General features: G+C 37.7%; 1 protein-coding gene across 2 annotated transcripts in view; it reads left to right on the top strand.

Annotated features, from left to right (window-relative positions):
* The window catches only part of Meltrin (disintegrin and metalloproteinase domain-containing protein meltrin), a 92485-nt gene that overhangs the window by 72609 nt on the left and 6770 nt on the right, over positions 1-13106 (top strand). Inside the window, exons 3-12 of one of the 2 annotated variants that reach the window (XM_083103644.1) lie at positions 2343-2498; positions 7735-7924; positions 8713-8780; positions 9154-9318; positions 10029-10198; positions 10284-10475; positions 10562-11158; positions 11236-11437; positions 11526-11730; positions 11933-12062. In XM_083103644.1, the coding sequence (XP_082959770.1) occupies positions 2343-2498; positions 7735-7924; positions 8713-8780; positions 9154-9318; positions 10029-10198; positions 10284-10475; positions 10562-11158; positions 11236-11437; positions 11526-11730; positions 11933-12062 (2075 nt within the window). Of the gene's footprint in view, positions 1-2342; positions 2499-7734; positions 7925-8712; positions 8781-9153; positions 9319-10028; positions 10199-10283; positions 10476-10561; positions 11159-11235; positions 11438-11525; positions 11731-11932; positions 12063-13106 lie in introns of those variants that run through there. The other variant, XM_083103655.1, reaches the window with a different exon arrangement.

Genomic DNA, 13106 nt, shown 5'->3' with positions numbered 1-13106 from the left:
ATTGCGTTGGCTGTCGAAGAGCAAGGAGGTTAATCAATAATTCATGTTGGCGCAGTACCTTGGTTCGATTTATCCATCCCAGCGTGGAGAGAAGCGCGGTTCTCCAATTTCGCAGCGCTACGTTACACGAGTAATTACTGCCACAATTTCAATTGAACGCGGCACTTAGAGTAATTAAGAGTCGAGCTTCCATCGCGCTACCCCGTCTTTGTACGCGCGGGACGGAAGATGGTTAGTTAGAAGCTTTCTTTGTGTCGACGTAAATTGTAAGGAGGACGTAAAACGTAGCCTGGAGGATTGCATGTGATCTTGTGTAAGCTTTTAAAACGTCGGTTGCAACGACTACCTTGATTAATCCTGGCTGGTTCCTAACGTTCTCCTATCTCCCATTTTTTAATCACAATCTATATAAATCGTAGCGAAAGAGCGTTGAATTGATTTCCATCCAGAAAAGCACATTTTATTTATTCATATATTAGCATTTTCTATTTTAAAAATAGAGGTCCGGATTAAAAAGTAAAACGGCACAGAAATGTAGGCTAATATTGTATTTAAAATGGCTTCCTCTACGACTTTACCCGCTGATTATTTCGAAACCTTAATATTTTTGTCGACTTGATTGAAAATCAATTTCAAATTAATTTAAAAAATTGATTATTACAATTTAATATGTTTATTCGGAGCAACGTATCGATAAAGATAGCACATTTAATTTCTGTCGATAAAAATATGCGATTAAAAATTCATCCAAATTGTTCTCTCACAATCAGGACCACCGGCAGACTGTTAACCGCTGTTAACATCAGTGTCATCGTCGGTGCAGCATCCGGTTTACGCAGATAACGCAGCATCCACCACTCGCTTGTCGTTTGTCTAGAAGCGGGAAAGAGTATCTCGGCTGGGATGTACATGAATTAAACATCGCCCATGCCGGTGGCGCAAACGAGATTCGCAAATTCATTTCGCACTCGGCACGCGTTTCGTACTCGAAAGGGATGACGCTGTACTGATTCTCTCGGAGAGCTTATGAATTTCGAATCGAGCTTTTCGGCCTCGCGGAATTGTAATCTAATAACGTTAACTGTTTTACGCGATTTCAAACGATATGACAGTCGGCAAATTGGATTAATCGCACCGAAAACGACAAATGCGACGCACAGTCAGCTGTTGCACCGATATAATTGACATTACTCTGGTAATCAAGGATTGAATTCATGCTGTCGTGATTAATAGGCGTAGAAATCACGCAGACAAGTTTATCATGAATATGATAATTTCCGTATCGAATTATTACGTTATCTCATCATTCATGATCAAATTTTAACCATGTAAAATTATTATTGTATTTTTTCGTCATTGTCAAAATTCATAAACGAAATTCAAATGTCAGATACTACTTTTTACGAGATACATTATTTTTGCAAACTTTCTATTTTTTTTTTACAGAAATACAAATTACATTTGAATTAATTATTTGTAAGGAAGTTTCGCTATTCGCTTGCTTAATATTCCCTCGAAAATCCGACGTCCAATTTTCCTGTTTATTGTTCAGACAATATTCTCAGGTTGTTAAATACTCAGTCAGTCGGTTTCATGGCTGGAGAAAGCGAGCATCCGAGTATAAAATTAATTGCAGTTCGATACAACAATCTCGGCAGTTCAATTTTCAAGAGAGAAAATTTCTTTTCTTAAGTCTAAGCATAGTTTTATCGCTATTAATGCAACAGGTGCGCGATCGGGCTCTCTGGTGACAAGAAAGAATCGGCTATTATTCCACCATTCAAGTCGCGACGAATCGGTCTTTGCAGACAAGAAATTTATAATGGAGGGTAATATATGTAAAAAATATTACATGTGAAAATTATAATCGAAATTTTAGATTATATCTGGCAAAAATTAAATATAAATACATAGTAATATAAACAGATAAACAGTAATAAAAGTATATAAAACATGACGAATATGGATGGAATAAAATAAAATTTTCATTTCTGTTTATAATTACAACAATTTTATATATTTATTATATATTTTATATTTATTATTTATTTTATATTTATTATTTATTTTATATTATTCATTTTTATATTTTTTATTATTTATTTTTTAATATCTATTTTATATTTTTTACATAAACTATAAAAATTATTTTTCGTTTTTATGATTCTTTCTTTTCTAATTTCCCAATCGATCAATTTCTCATAAGCTTGTACAGTACAATATATGTTCTTGAATCGATAATACGTTATAGTTTTGCATTTTTGTAACGTCGATGTAGAGAAAGAAGAAAAACTTACTGGCAAACGGAAACTTTAAATTGCAATATTTTTTTTATTTTTCAGGACATCGAGCACGCGGACGTGCTGACGGTGGGTTTCAATGTGGATGGCGTCGAGCGCGTTCTCGACCTTCGACTGAACACCGATTTAATTCCGGTCGGCTATCAGGAACGCCACCAGCATCGCGGCACGTACAAAGTGCACACCCCGTCGAAAGTTGTAAGTACACTTGGGTACTCCCACAGTATTCACGCCGCGGCGTGTTAACCGCCTTTCCGCAAACAACGTTGGTTAATCGATATCGAGCGAGCGTAATTTTATCGGGCACGAAGAGGACCGAGGAAGCATCCAAGATTCATTCCACTTGACGCTATTGACGTTCGTTCGCCACACGCGCCATTCACTCGCGCAATTTGTGACGTATCGAATGGCCACATAAAGAACAGCATTATCGCAATTTTATGGCGTGATACGCGACGTCAAATTTACGATCGTGTAAGCGGTTGTTCGTTCAAGGAGGGATCATTGATACATGTCATTTTTCGCGAGCTCTGTCTGACGTTTCGCATTTTTTAAATATTTTTTAATGACATAATTATCGTGTATAAATTTTGCGATTGAATATTATTTTATTATTCTTTTATCTCATTAATTTTTTGAGATCGTATACTACTGAGCGCGACAAGATATTGTATTAAATGTTGCTGAAGCGCGAATCAGCTGTTTAATACAGATATCCCGAGAAAGAAGTGTCAAGACTTGTTCGTTATAATTAATGTATAATTTTTTTCATTCCCCACTTACATCTTTTTTTATTACATTTTAGTTATTTGATAGAAGGGTTAGTAGTCCCGATTTTATGGTGATTCTAGGAGTCGACTATAGAAGCATCGATTTTATGCATACATGTATCTAAGGAAGGTCGCTCCGTACAATTTAATTTTAATTCGACAAAACTTTTATACCGTATTAACTTGCCGACGAGATATTCCACATTATTATTCACAACGTAATCGGCCAACGCTGGCAAACTTTAGACGAAGCTTCATTTATAATCGGATCGACAGAAGTATGTCAGGCGAAAGCGAGAGAGAGAAATGGCGTTATTATAATAAAAACTAATTTCTGTCTCGGGCAAAAGGGAAATCATCGTTTCTATTTCAAATAACTCGAAGCTACAATATATCCAGGAAAGTTCATTCGATTCCGCGCTCGGCTCGAATTTCCGGTCTGATGAAAATTAAAAATCTCTCCACGGATGTCCGTCCCTCTCGTCGATGGCTCTGTCTGCCATCATCGCGGATGGACTTGGCAGACAGATGGGTATAGATAGTAGACACCGTGCGGGTGTAACGACTCGACCGAAATCGATCGCGGTGACTCACTCTGTTTCTCTGCATGTTTAATACAACGTTTCGTTGCAAACACACACGAATGCGTAGCGATGTGTTGGGCTCGACGGATGACAGGCGCGATATAAAAGTGTGCGCGAGCGATGGTCGGCAGTATTTCCGCTTTATAATTCAAGCACCGGTGGGAGAAAGGCAGGAAGGACGAAAAAAAAGGAAAAAAACAGCCCAGAATACGTTGAATTGCGACATGTCCGCAGAGTGGGAGTGCGCAAAACGCGAGAATCACTCTGGGAAAACTTGAAAATTGTTCACGTTAATCGTCCAATTGCGCTGTCTATCATAACGGCTTTTTTTCATAGATATTTTAACTAGCTGCCTTATACAGTAGCTAGAATAAAGCGGCGGAGATTAAAATAAAAAACGAGAAATTCGATATAAATGTATTCGGTATTATATTATTCGATATATATCAATCGAGAAATCGGTTGTGCTAAATTTCGCTCACTGATTCAGCGACTATAAAATTTCTCCGTATTTTATTTCCTCGGAAATTTTTTTACGGCAAAAATTTCTGAGCGTTGTTCGACCAATTATCAAGTTATTGCCGAAATCGCATAATGATTACACCATCCTGGTGAAAGTAGCAACTTTTACGTGAGCAAACATCGATAACAAAATTGAAGATATCTTTTGCAATTTGCAATTAGAAGCATTTCTGCGCGGGTTCAATACTATAATTATATCTCCAACATCTTAATTATAATTGATGAGTAAAATAGATTCTGAATTTATTGTAACATTTTTAAATAAATTATAATAAAGGTTAGATATTTAAAAAAATTAGGGAGAGCTGGATATTTAAAAAAATCATAAAAAATAATAGAATGATTATCATATAACACATTCTTTAAGTTGCACAAATAATGATATGATATGATATAATGATATAATATAAAAGAAATATAAAAAAAAATTATAGAACAAATTTAAGCAACGATCAATATGAGCCTTTGAATATTTATATCAAACATAAATATAGTAACATTATAACGTGTTTAAAGGTTCGATATATTGGCTTTTGTCACCGTAATTTGGATTTGTTCTAAGATCACGAGCTGAATATTATTTTTTTCTTTTTAAATAAAATTATAATTATATAAAATTATATAATTATATGAAATTAAAATTATAATTATAATATATATAATTATATAAAAAAAATTAAAATTAATAATAAGGAAAAAAATAATATAGTGATTTTCTACTTAATTATTCTATTTAATTATCAACAACAAAGATTAGCTTCTCTCTATGAATTGCGATATCTTGCTCGGCAACATGTAGTCGGACGATGATGGGCAAGAAAGAGTCATCCGGAATGTGGGACAAAAGTCATGCGTGAAACTCGTTGTCGCCAACTGTTGGAGTTCGTTGCGCTGGCACCGCGACACCGTATTTACTGTTTTGCACAATTGTATTTAATTAATTGGCGGTTCCGGCTCTGCCTTCCATCGTTCTGTTCCACCTCCCGTTCCTCGCGGTATAAATACAGTTTATCCGCGCGGGTAAACTAATTTTAAGCTCGTTGAAAGAGAAAATAGAAGGATACGAAATGCAAAAAGAATAGAAATTCGCGATAGACGCGACGATTGCTCCTATCAAAGAGGGAACGATTGTCAAAGTCCGTTATTTTTTTTATCTTCCCAACGTACGGTTCTGAAATTTACCATCCTGGTAATAAGGAGGCTGTTACGAAATGTATTTTTCTCTCGCTCTCAGCTCTCTCTCTCTCTCTCTTTCTCGTGATATAAATCTACATAATCTCCAATGCGGCGCGCACGCGATATTACATTTAATAGAAGCGAGGATAAGCTTACCGTGGGCGAATACAAAATTTCATATTCCGCCGACACGCCTCGTAACGCGCTTTCCATGGAGCACGTTACGCTCTCGCGAAATTTTTCTCTTATCCGACAATGAATCAAGCTGTATGCTTTATCCGTCCGTTATATATCAAGCGGGTCCCGGTTACTATCCTTGGACCGCATATAGGTAAAAGATGATTACGGATGTTTTGTGTCTTACGTGAATTAAACGCGAGCTTACTGCAAATGAATCGCAAAAACAAAGTGTATTGATATCATTTAATTTGCTTAAAAAATTATTTTGTTTCGCGACTTTTTCTCTTTTTAATGAAAACTTGCTGCTAGTTGTAATTTATGCAGATCTTTGGAATGCTTAGGTACGCGATATAACAGATCCTTGGATACAAATAAATTCCTAGTCCCTCTCGCGTATTTGAGTCCTCGCGATTTCCTCGACTTCGTTTAATATTGAAATTTCCAGAATACAGGTCTCTTTCTCTGGTGATAAAATTCATTGCTGCTGAGAAATAGATTTTAAGTGTCATCGAGATTGAGATTTTGCGATGAGAGGAGCGTCTTTATGGCATTTTCAAGGGAGTAAAACGAACGAGATACTCGAGAGAGACTGGCAATAAATAAGCGTCACGCTTGCGTTAAATAATCATAGGACGATTGGCACGTTTCCTTGTTAATTCAATCCCATCCATGTACACCTTCTTACGCGGCAATCGAATAATGGACTCCGGATCGATGGCCCTCGGAAAAAGCGTTTGAGCGAGGGACGATCCCGATACCCACCCTCAACGAGATCGTGCTTCTTTGTCGGAGCAACTCCTTTCGGGAAAGTAACGTGCTTGCCCTCTGAAGTAAACGGCTCTCCTCCCTCATTCCTCGTGGCGGAAAAAGGAACGTGAAAAATCGCCGGGGTTCGCCAACGACGTGCGCACGTCCCAGAATCTGGGACAACTATATTTGTACTGTGAGCCGATGTATACGATTCAGAGATGCGCACCCGAGAAACCGAGATAAGCCTGCGAACTATAACTTTGGAGTCTCGAGCACGAGCGTCTCGATTTCCTGATATATTATCGTGAATCACGCGCGTTATGAGTCGAAATGGCAGAATTAGATCAAACTCTAATCAAATCAGAAAAGATCAAACTCCAATTAAATACACACACATATATACAGGGCGTTTCTAAATAAGTACGAAAAATTTTAGATGATGATTCTTTGTCGAAAATTAAGCGGGATTTTTCATATAAACATATATTTCTAGATCCCTCCCTGTGGAGTTACACTCCTCCAAAAATGGAGGTAAAAATTAGGTTTTTATTTTTTTAGGTTTTTAGGTTTTTAGTATAATTTTATTTTTGTTCCAATTTTTCCAACATTTACTCTAATTTTTATTTTAAAATTTAACTTTTCGTAATTCAAAACCTATGCTATTTAACATTTTGTGCTGTACACGATAACGTATTTTTTTTCTTGAAAACTACTGATTTCATGAGAAAAATAAAAGAAATAAAAAAATTTCTAATTAAATCAAACTTTTTAATGCATATTTTTAGATGATCATATTCCGGCCCATTAAAAAGTTTTAATAAAAAATTGAATAGGGGTTGCTAGTTTCATTGCCTTATAACAATACGAGAGGCTGAAAAAAATATTAATAAATAATCTTTTTACTAGTAGAAAACTAGTATCCACCTAATTTCATTTTTTTAACTTGTTCCAAATTTGAGAAAAAAATAAAAAACCTAATTTTTGGAGGAGTGTAACTCCACAGGAAGGGATGTAGGAGTGTATGTTTATATGAAAAACCCCTCTTAATTTTCGACAAAGAATTATTTCCTAAAATTTTATTAAGAAACACCCTGTATATGTGTTATGTGTATATATTTATTTATTTATTTATTTACTTATTTATTTATATGAAGAGTAAAATGAAAGCATAAGTTTAATTAAAAGTTCAAAAGCTTAAATGAAAGACTGTGTATTTATTTTTCACTCGCGGCGATGAAGTTACACGACAACTTTGTCCAGTTTTGCCGAGTTGTTGTAGCAAGGGAAATTATATATAAAGTAAAAACTGTAAAAACCACGCGATGAGACCCGAGAGAGAAACTTTACTCAAATGTCGATAATATTGAGGGGAATTTGAGAAAAAGAGGATCTCTTAAAACAAGTGTGTATTTCAGCGAATGATATTCATGAGTTGCGTGAACTCTCTTGCAGGAACTCTGTCATTACCAAGGTAGCGTTCGAGATGTTCCCGATTCGTGGGTTGCGTTATCCACTTGTAGAGGATTGCGCGGTGTCATCTTCGATGGTGAGAACCTTCATCACATCCAACCGGAAGATGAGAGCTTGGATTCTCCACATTACCTCTACAAGCACAGCGATCTCGTCGCTAATAATACGTGCGGTAAGCATACTTTGCACACGATCAATCATTCATATTATTATATTATTTGCATAAACGTTTCTTTAAAGAATCTCATGCTTAATAAGACGCTTTTCCGCCATAGAAATATAAAAAAGGAAAAGATAAAAATTGTGTTTGAAAAAAAAGATTGATATTATTAGCGTGTTAATGTCAATATTTGATGAAGAAAGATTGATATTATTAGCATGTCGATGTCAATATTTGAAAAAAAAAATGATATTATTAGTGTTAATGTCAATGTGGAGAATATTTTTCTTCTTGACTTAATTACTGACGTCCGCTTCTTTGACAGCGTCACCTCGAAAAGTCGAGATGATTACTATTTCGAGGAGATAGATTGAGAGAATACATGACACGTGTTATATCTTATGAAGCTAACGACGTTCATAATTAAGATCTCAGAGCTTCATGACTAATAAGTTGACTCACACAACTCGACACTCACAAATCATTCGTGTCATTCAAGACCTATTATTGTCACGAGAAACTTAGGTAAAGCGATTTTCGCGGATTTGTTAAGAGTATCCACGAGCTTTGAGAAACGCGACTTAGTAGCTCTCTGGGGTCTTCATCCTCCTTCAGTGACGATACCCTCGCTCCTTCTTTGAGCAGACTCAAAGGCCCGTCTCGGAAAGACTGGTCTCTCCTTAACAGTCTTAACGAATGTGAGAGCAAGGCCTCGGAGGCTCTTTGTCCCCCGGTCCTACCGGGAATCTCGCTGCCAACGATCGTGTCCCTGTGTGTCTGACGTTTTTCCTCGGTTCCAGGTTACGAAGGCACGCCGCCGCACCACGTTCTCCCTCGCGATTATCGCGAGACTGAAAGACTCTCTAGGGTACGTATGTGCAGCGAACGACGTAGAAAAAAATTTCGCGCAAACCGCTTTCCTGTCCTTCCTCTTCAAGTAAATTACAAGCTTCAAAGAACACAGAAAGCTTTATATCCGCGGTAACTTGAATGCGCGTACACGCTTTTCTGTTTTTCCGTTTCTTTCCTCCCTTTTGTTGGACTAGGCAATTGGAAACACCTTTTGGAATCATTCTATTTTTGCAAAAATTTAGATAGAATTGAATTTTTAATAATTATTAAAGCATTGATGATAAAAGATGTACAACAAATTCAAACCATCTTGCACTAAATTATAAGTTAACTTTAATGAATAAAATTGAAATTAGTGAGTGTTATGATTAATATCACTTTTTTTGTAGCATAAAAGAGCGGCTGAAATTATTCGGGGACCCTACAACGCGAACAGACAGTCGCGTTATGTCGAGCTAGTACTTGTAATCGACAAGAAGGAATATATGGCGCTCGACGAAAACCTGGATAAAGTACATCAGCACTGTAAGGACATCGCCAACATTATCAACGCTGTAAGTAACGTCGGTCGTCGTCACTTAACTGGACGTATAATTAATTTCGACCTCAAGTCCAACGAGAACGAGCTAAAGCGCGCAGCTCTAGTTCAACAACTCCATTATCCAATTAGACGCTTTGAACATTTGCGGTTTCCTTTTCCTAAAATTCGTTGAAATATATTAGAGCTTCAGGTTTAGTTTCATTCCTTTTAGAATTTTACTTGATCTAGGCTAATTTGATTATTATATACATAATTACGTTCTCATGGATATTCAAGCCTTCTTTCTTCAGAAAGTGGGAACCACAAGCGCGAGAACTTTAATGAATCTTGTTAATCATATGTGAGCCACTACATGTTCTTTGCGTAGACTCATTATCTTTCAAAAATTGATTTATTATGTATGCATTATTAAGACTAAATTTTTCGGTAATTACGCTACGAGTTAAACTAAAATTCTTGATATTACCCAAAAGTTAGATCCTGTTAATCGGATTTCTCGGAGCGGAAATATTTTTCATTCTCCCACTTTCTTTTTAATTTATCGCCGACGACAATGATGGATCTTATATCCACAACCGGGAGAAAGCGCGATGTAGGGTGTATTCTGCGTATACTCTGACGCAACGGAACAAAGAGATTAATTAGCGCGTTACTCAAGCGTATCACGATACTGTGAAATCTCCATGCAAAATACGAGACGAGGATATCTCGGTGTGTTTGCAGCTGTACATGCCGTTGAACGTATTCATCGCCCTGGTCGGCGTGCAAGTGTGGTCCGAGTCCGACGAGATAAATCTATCATCGAACGGCGACACCACTCTGTCCAATTTCCTGCGTTACCGCAGGGAGAAGCTGGTTCAGGATATACCCAACGATAACGCCCAGCTATTGACGTGAGTGCAGCTCGCAGTGCAAGATACGTTATGTAAACTAGCGTAAAATAATAACGAGCTTGATATTTTTCTTTCTCGACAACAGGCGAATTACCTTTGAAGGCGGAGTAGTCGGCAAAGCTCTTAAGGGACCGATATGCACCTATGAATTCTCTGGCGGCGTCTCCATGGATCACTCCAACGTCGTTGGTTTAGTCGCGGCCACTGTTGCTCACGAGATGGGCCATAATTTTGGCATGGAACATGATGGGCCGGATTGCGGCTGCCCGGAAGAGAAGTGCGTCATGGCTTTATTTTTCTTTAATAATATTGTACTTGTCAATTATTGATTCACTTCAAGTCCAATTTTAATAATTATTCCAGGTGCATTATGGCATCATCCAGCGGCTCGTCCGGGCCAACGCACTGGTCCACATGCTCACTAGAACATTTGGCCATAGCCTTCGAGCATGGTATGGATTATTGCTTGAGGAACAAACCGCAAAAGCTCTTTGACAGTCCCATATGTGGCAACGGATTCGTCGAACCTGGCGAACAGTGCGATTGCGGCCTGAAGGAGAACTGCGACAATCCCTGTTGCAACGTGACTACTTGCATGCTGCATAGTAATGCAAGCTGTGCCACCGGCGAGTGTTGTGATCTGAAGACCTGCAGGCCGAAGAGCGCGGGTACAGAATGTCGAAGCGCCGAACACGAGTGCGATCTGCCGGAATATTGCACGGGTCAGAGCGAATATTGTCCGGCGGATGTGTTTAAGATGGATGGAGAAATCTGCAGCGTAGGCAAAGCTTTCTGCTATCAGGGCTCGTGCAGAACGCATGACGATCAATGCAAACTCCTGTGGGGTCCCACCGGTTGGTCCTCCGACACGCAATGCTACGACATGAACAACCGGGGGACAAAGAACGGTAATTGCGGCTACAATCGCCTTGATGCGAACTTCATCAAGTGCAACGATCAGTAAGTTGGGACTATATCGTATATGTGAATGATGTCGTGAGAGAAGTTGGATTTTAATGTAATCGAATCTGTTATAGAAATCTTCTCTGCGGCATGCTACACTGTAAACACTTGAATGAACGATTAGAATTTGGCATGGAATCGGTCGCAACCTTGAGCCATTCCTTCATCAACAACGGCGGGAGGATAATACCATGCCGTTCGGCTATAGTCGATCTTGGATTGAACGAGGTCGATCCTGGACTCGCACCGGATGGTGCCAAGTGTGCACCTGGAAAGGTAAAATATTTCCAACGATGAAAGTCTGATTTCTTAAGCGTGAAGTAGACCAGAAACGTTTGAATAATTATAATTTACTTATTTATAGATGTGCGTGAATCAAAAATGTATGTCAGTAGCGGATTTGAGAGCATCCGTATCTAGTGGTAAAGCCTGTCCGAATAATTGCAACGGTAACGGAGTATGTAACAGTCTTGGCCATTGCCATTGTAGCCGTGGCTTTCGACCACCTGACTGCCTTCATCCCGGAATCGGAGGCTCCGAGGATAGCGGTCCAGCTGAAGATCCAAACGGTGAATATCTTATATATTTATATCTACCGTTATAAATCGATAAAAAGTAAAAAAATCAAGTTTGTTTAGTATTCTAAATAATTTCAGCGAAAAAAATAACACTTGATAATTAACTTGAGAAAAAACGTTTGAGATATGTTACATATTTATAGATCTATATTTTTGACTGTGATTGTATAATATTCATTTCATGTGTTATCAGCGAGAAACGATGTCGCAACCGTGCTCTACATTATCTTCTTGGGAGTGGTGCCCGCTGTAGCTCTGCTGCTGTTTAGTGTTTGGTACGTCAGAAATTCCTCACAGCACTGGAAGAAGGACGTGATGTCTACGTACGTATCTAGTTTCAACCGTTTTAAAGAGAAACGCAAACCGCATGCTAATAAGTCACTCGGTGTTCCTACGTCAAAAACACATTACACTGCCGGTAATAAGTTTTTCGGGGCCATCTTCGCCTATTTCACACCGAAAAGAAAGAATATCACCCGTAATGCGAACAAAATATTCACAATCAGTGATAACGCCGCACTGAAAGAGTCGCTACAGATAACTAAGACTGATCTGATATCCACCACCAATCCGGACGCTATTAAATTTAGCAATAATATCGAGTATAGAAAGTCATTGTTATTCGACAAAGTAAAACCGGACGTTAGCGCGAAACCCCAAATGCAGAATAACATTGCGACTCTTTCGATACCTGCCGTTGAAATCCAGAAGAAAACTGCTCATAGGTCGGAATTAGGCTCCAAGATATCGGAATGTATTCAACAGATTCAGAGAAAATCGCCTAAAAATGTCAAAGGACTTACGCTCAATACAGAATTCAAATTCGAACACTTGAATGAGAGTCCAGCCAATTCGTCTGACGTTACTCCAAAGGCAGACGTATTATTTAATAATTCGAAAACGCCTACTCCATTTTATAATAAAAAGCCACCACCCCCACCGGCACCTGCTCAAAGCTTAAAACCAAAGATCTGAGCGATATCTGATCTGTCTGTACGAATCTAATCACGCGTAGATATTTGGCGTGAAAATTCACGTATTATTAGAAGAATTTATCGATTTATTGTTTATATAATACATTATGATATATGAATCTCGAGCCTATTTTATAATCTATAGTAGTGGAGTTTATTTTCAGAGAAAGAAATTCCAATAAATCGAAAAAGAATCATTTCAATTAAAACATATCATTTGCACAAAAATCGAATTTAAAAAATTCGAAGATTTTATCTTAATATTATACAAAGATTTTATTTTAATATTATTATTATTATTGTGATAATAATTTAAAAAAAAAGATCAGAATTAATTATTAATCGAATATAATATTTCTTAAATAAATATGAAGTAGATCGTTAATTTAAGAA

This window comes from Camponotus vicinus, unplaced genomic scaffold (assembly GCF_025532165.1).
Source record: "Camponotus vicinus isolate PSW18456_S1 unplaced genomic scaffold, iyCamVici1.0 SCAF_1, whole genome shotgun sequence".
In the NCBI taxonomy this organism is placed as follows: Eukaryota; Metazoa; Arthropoda; class Insecta; order Hymenoptera; family Formicidae; genus Camponotus; species Camponotus vicinus.
The sequence above is the reverse complement of the archived record's forward strand: the minus strand, read 5'-3'. Positions and strand labels throughout refer to the sequence as shown.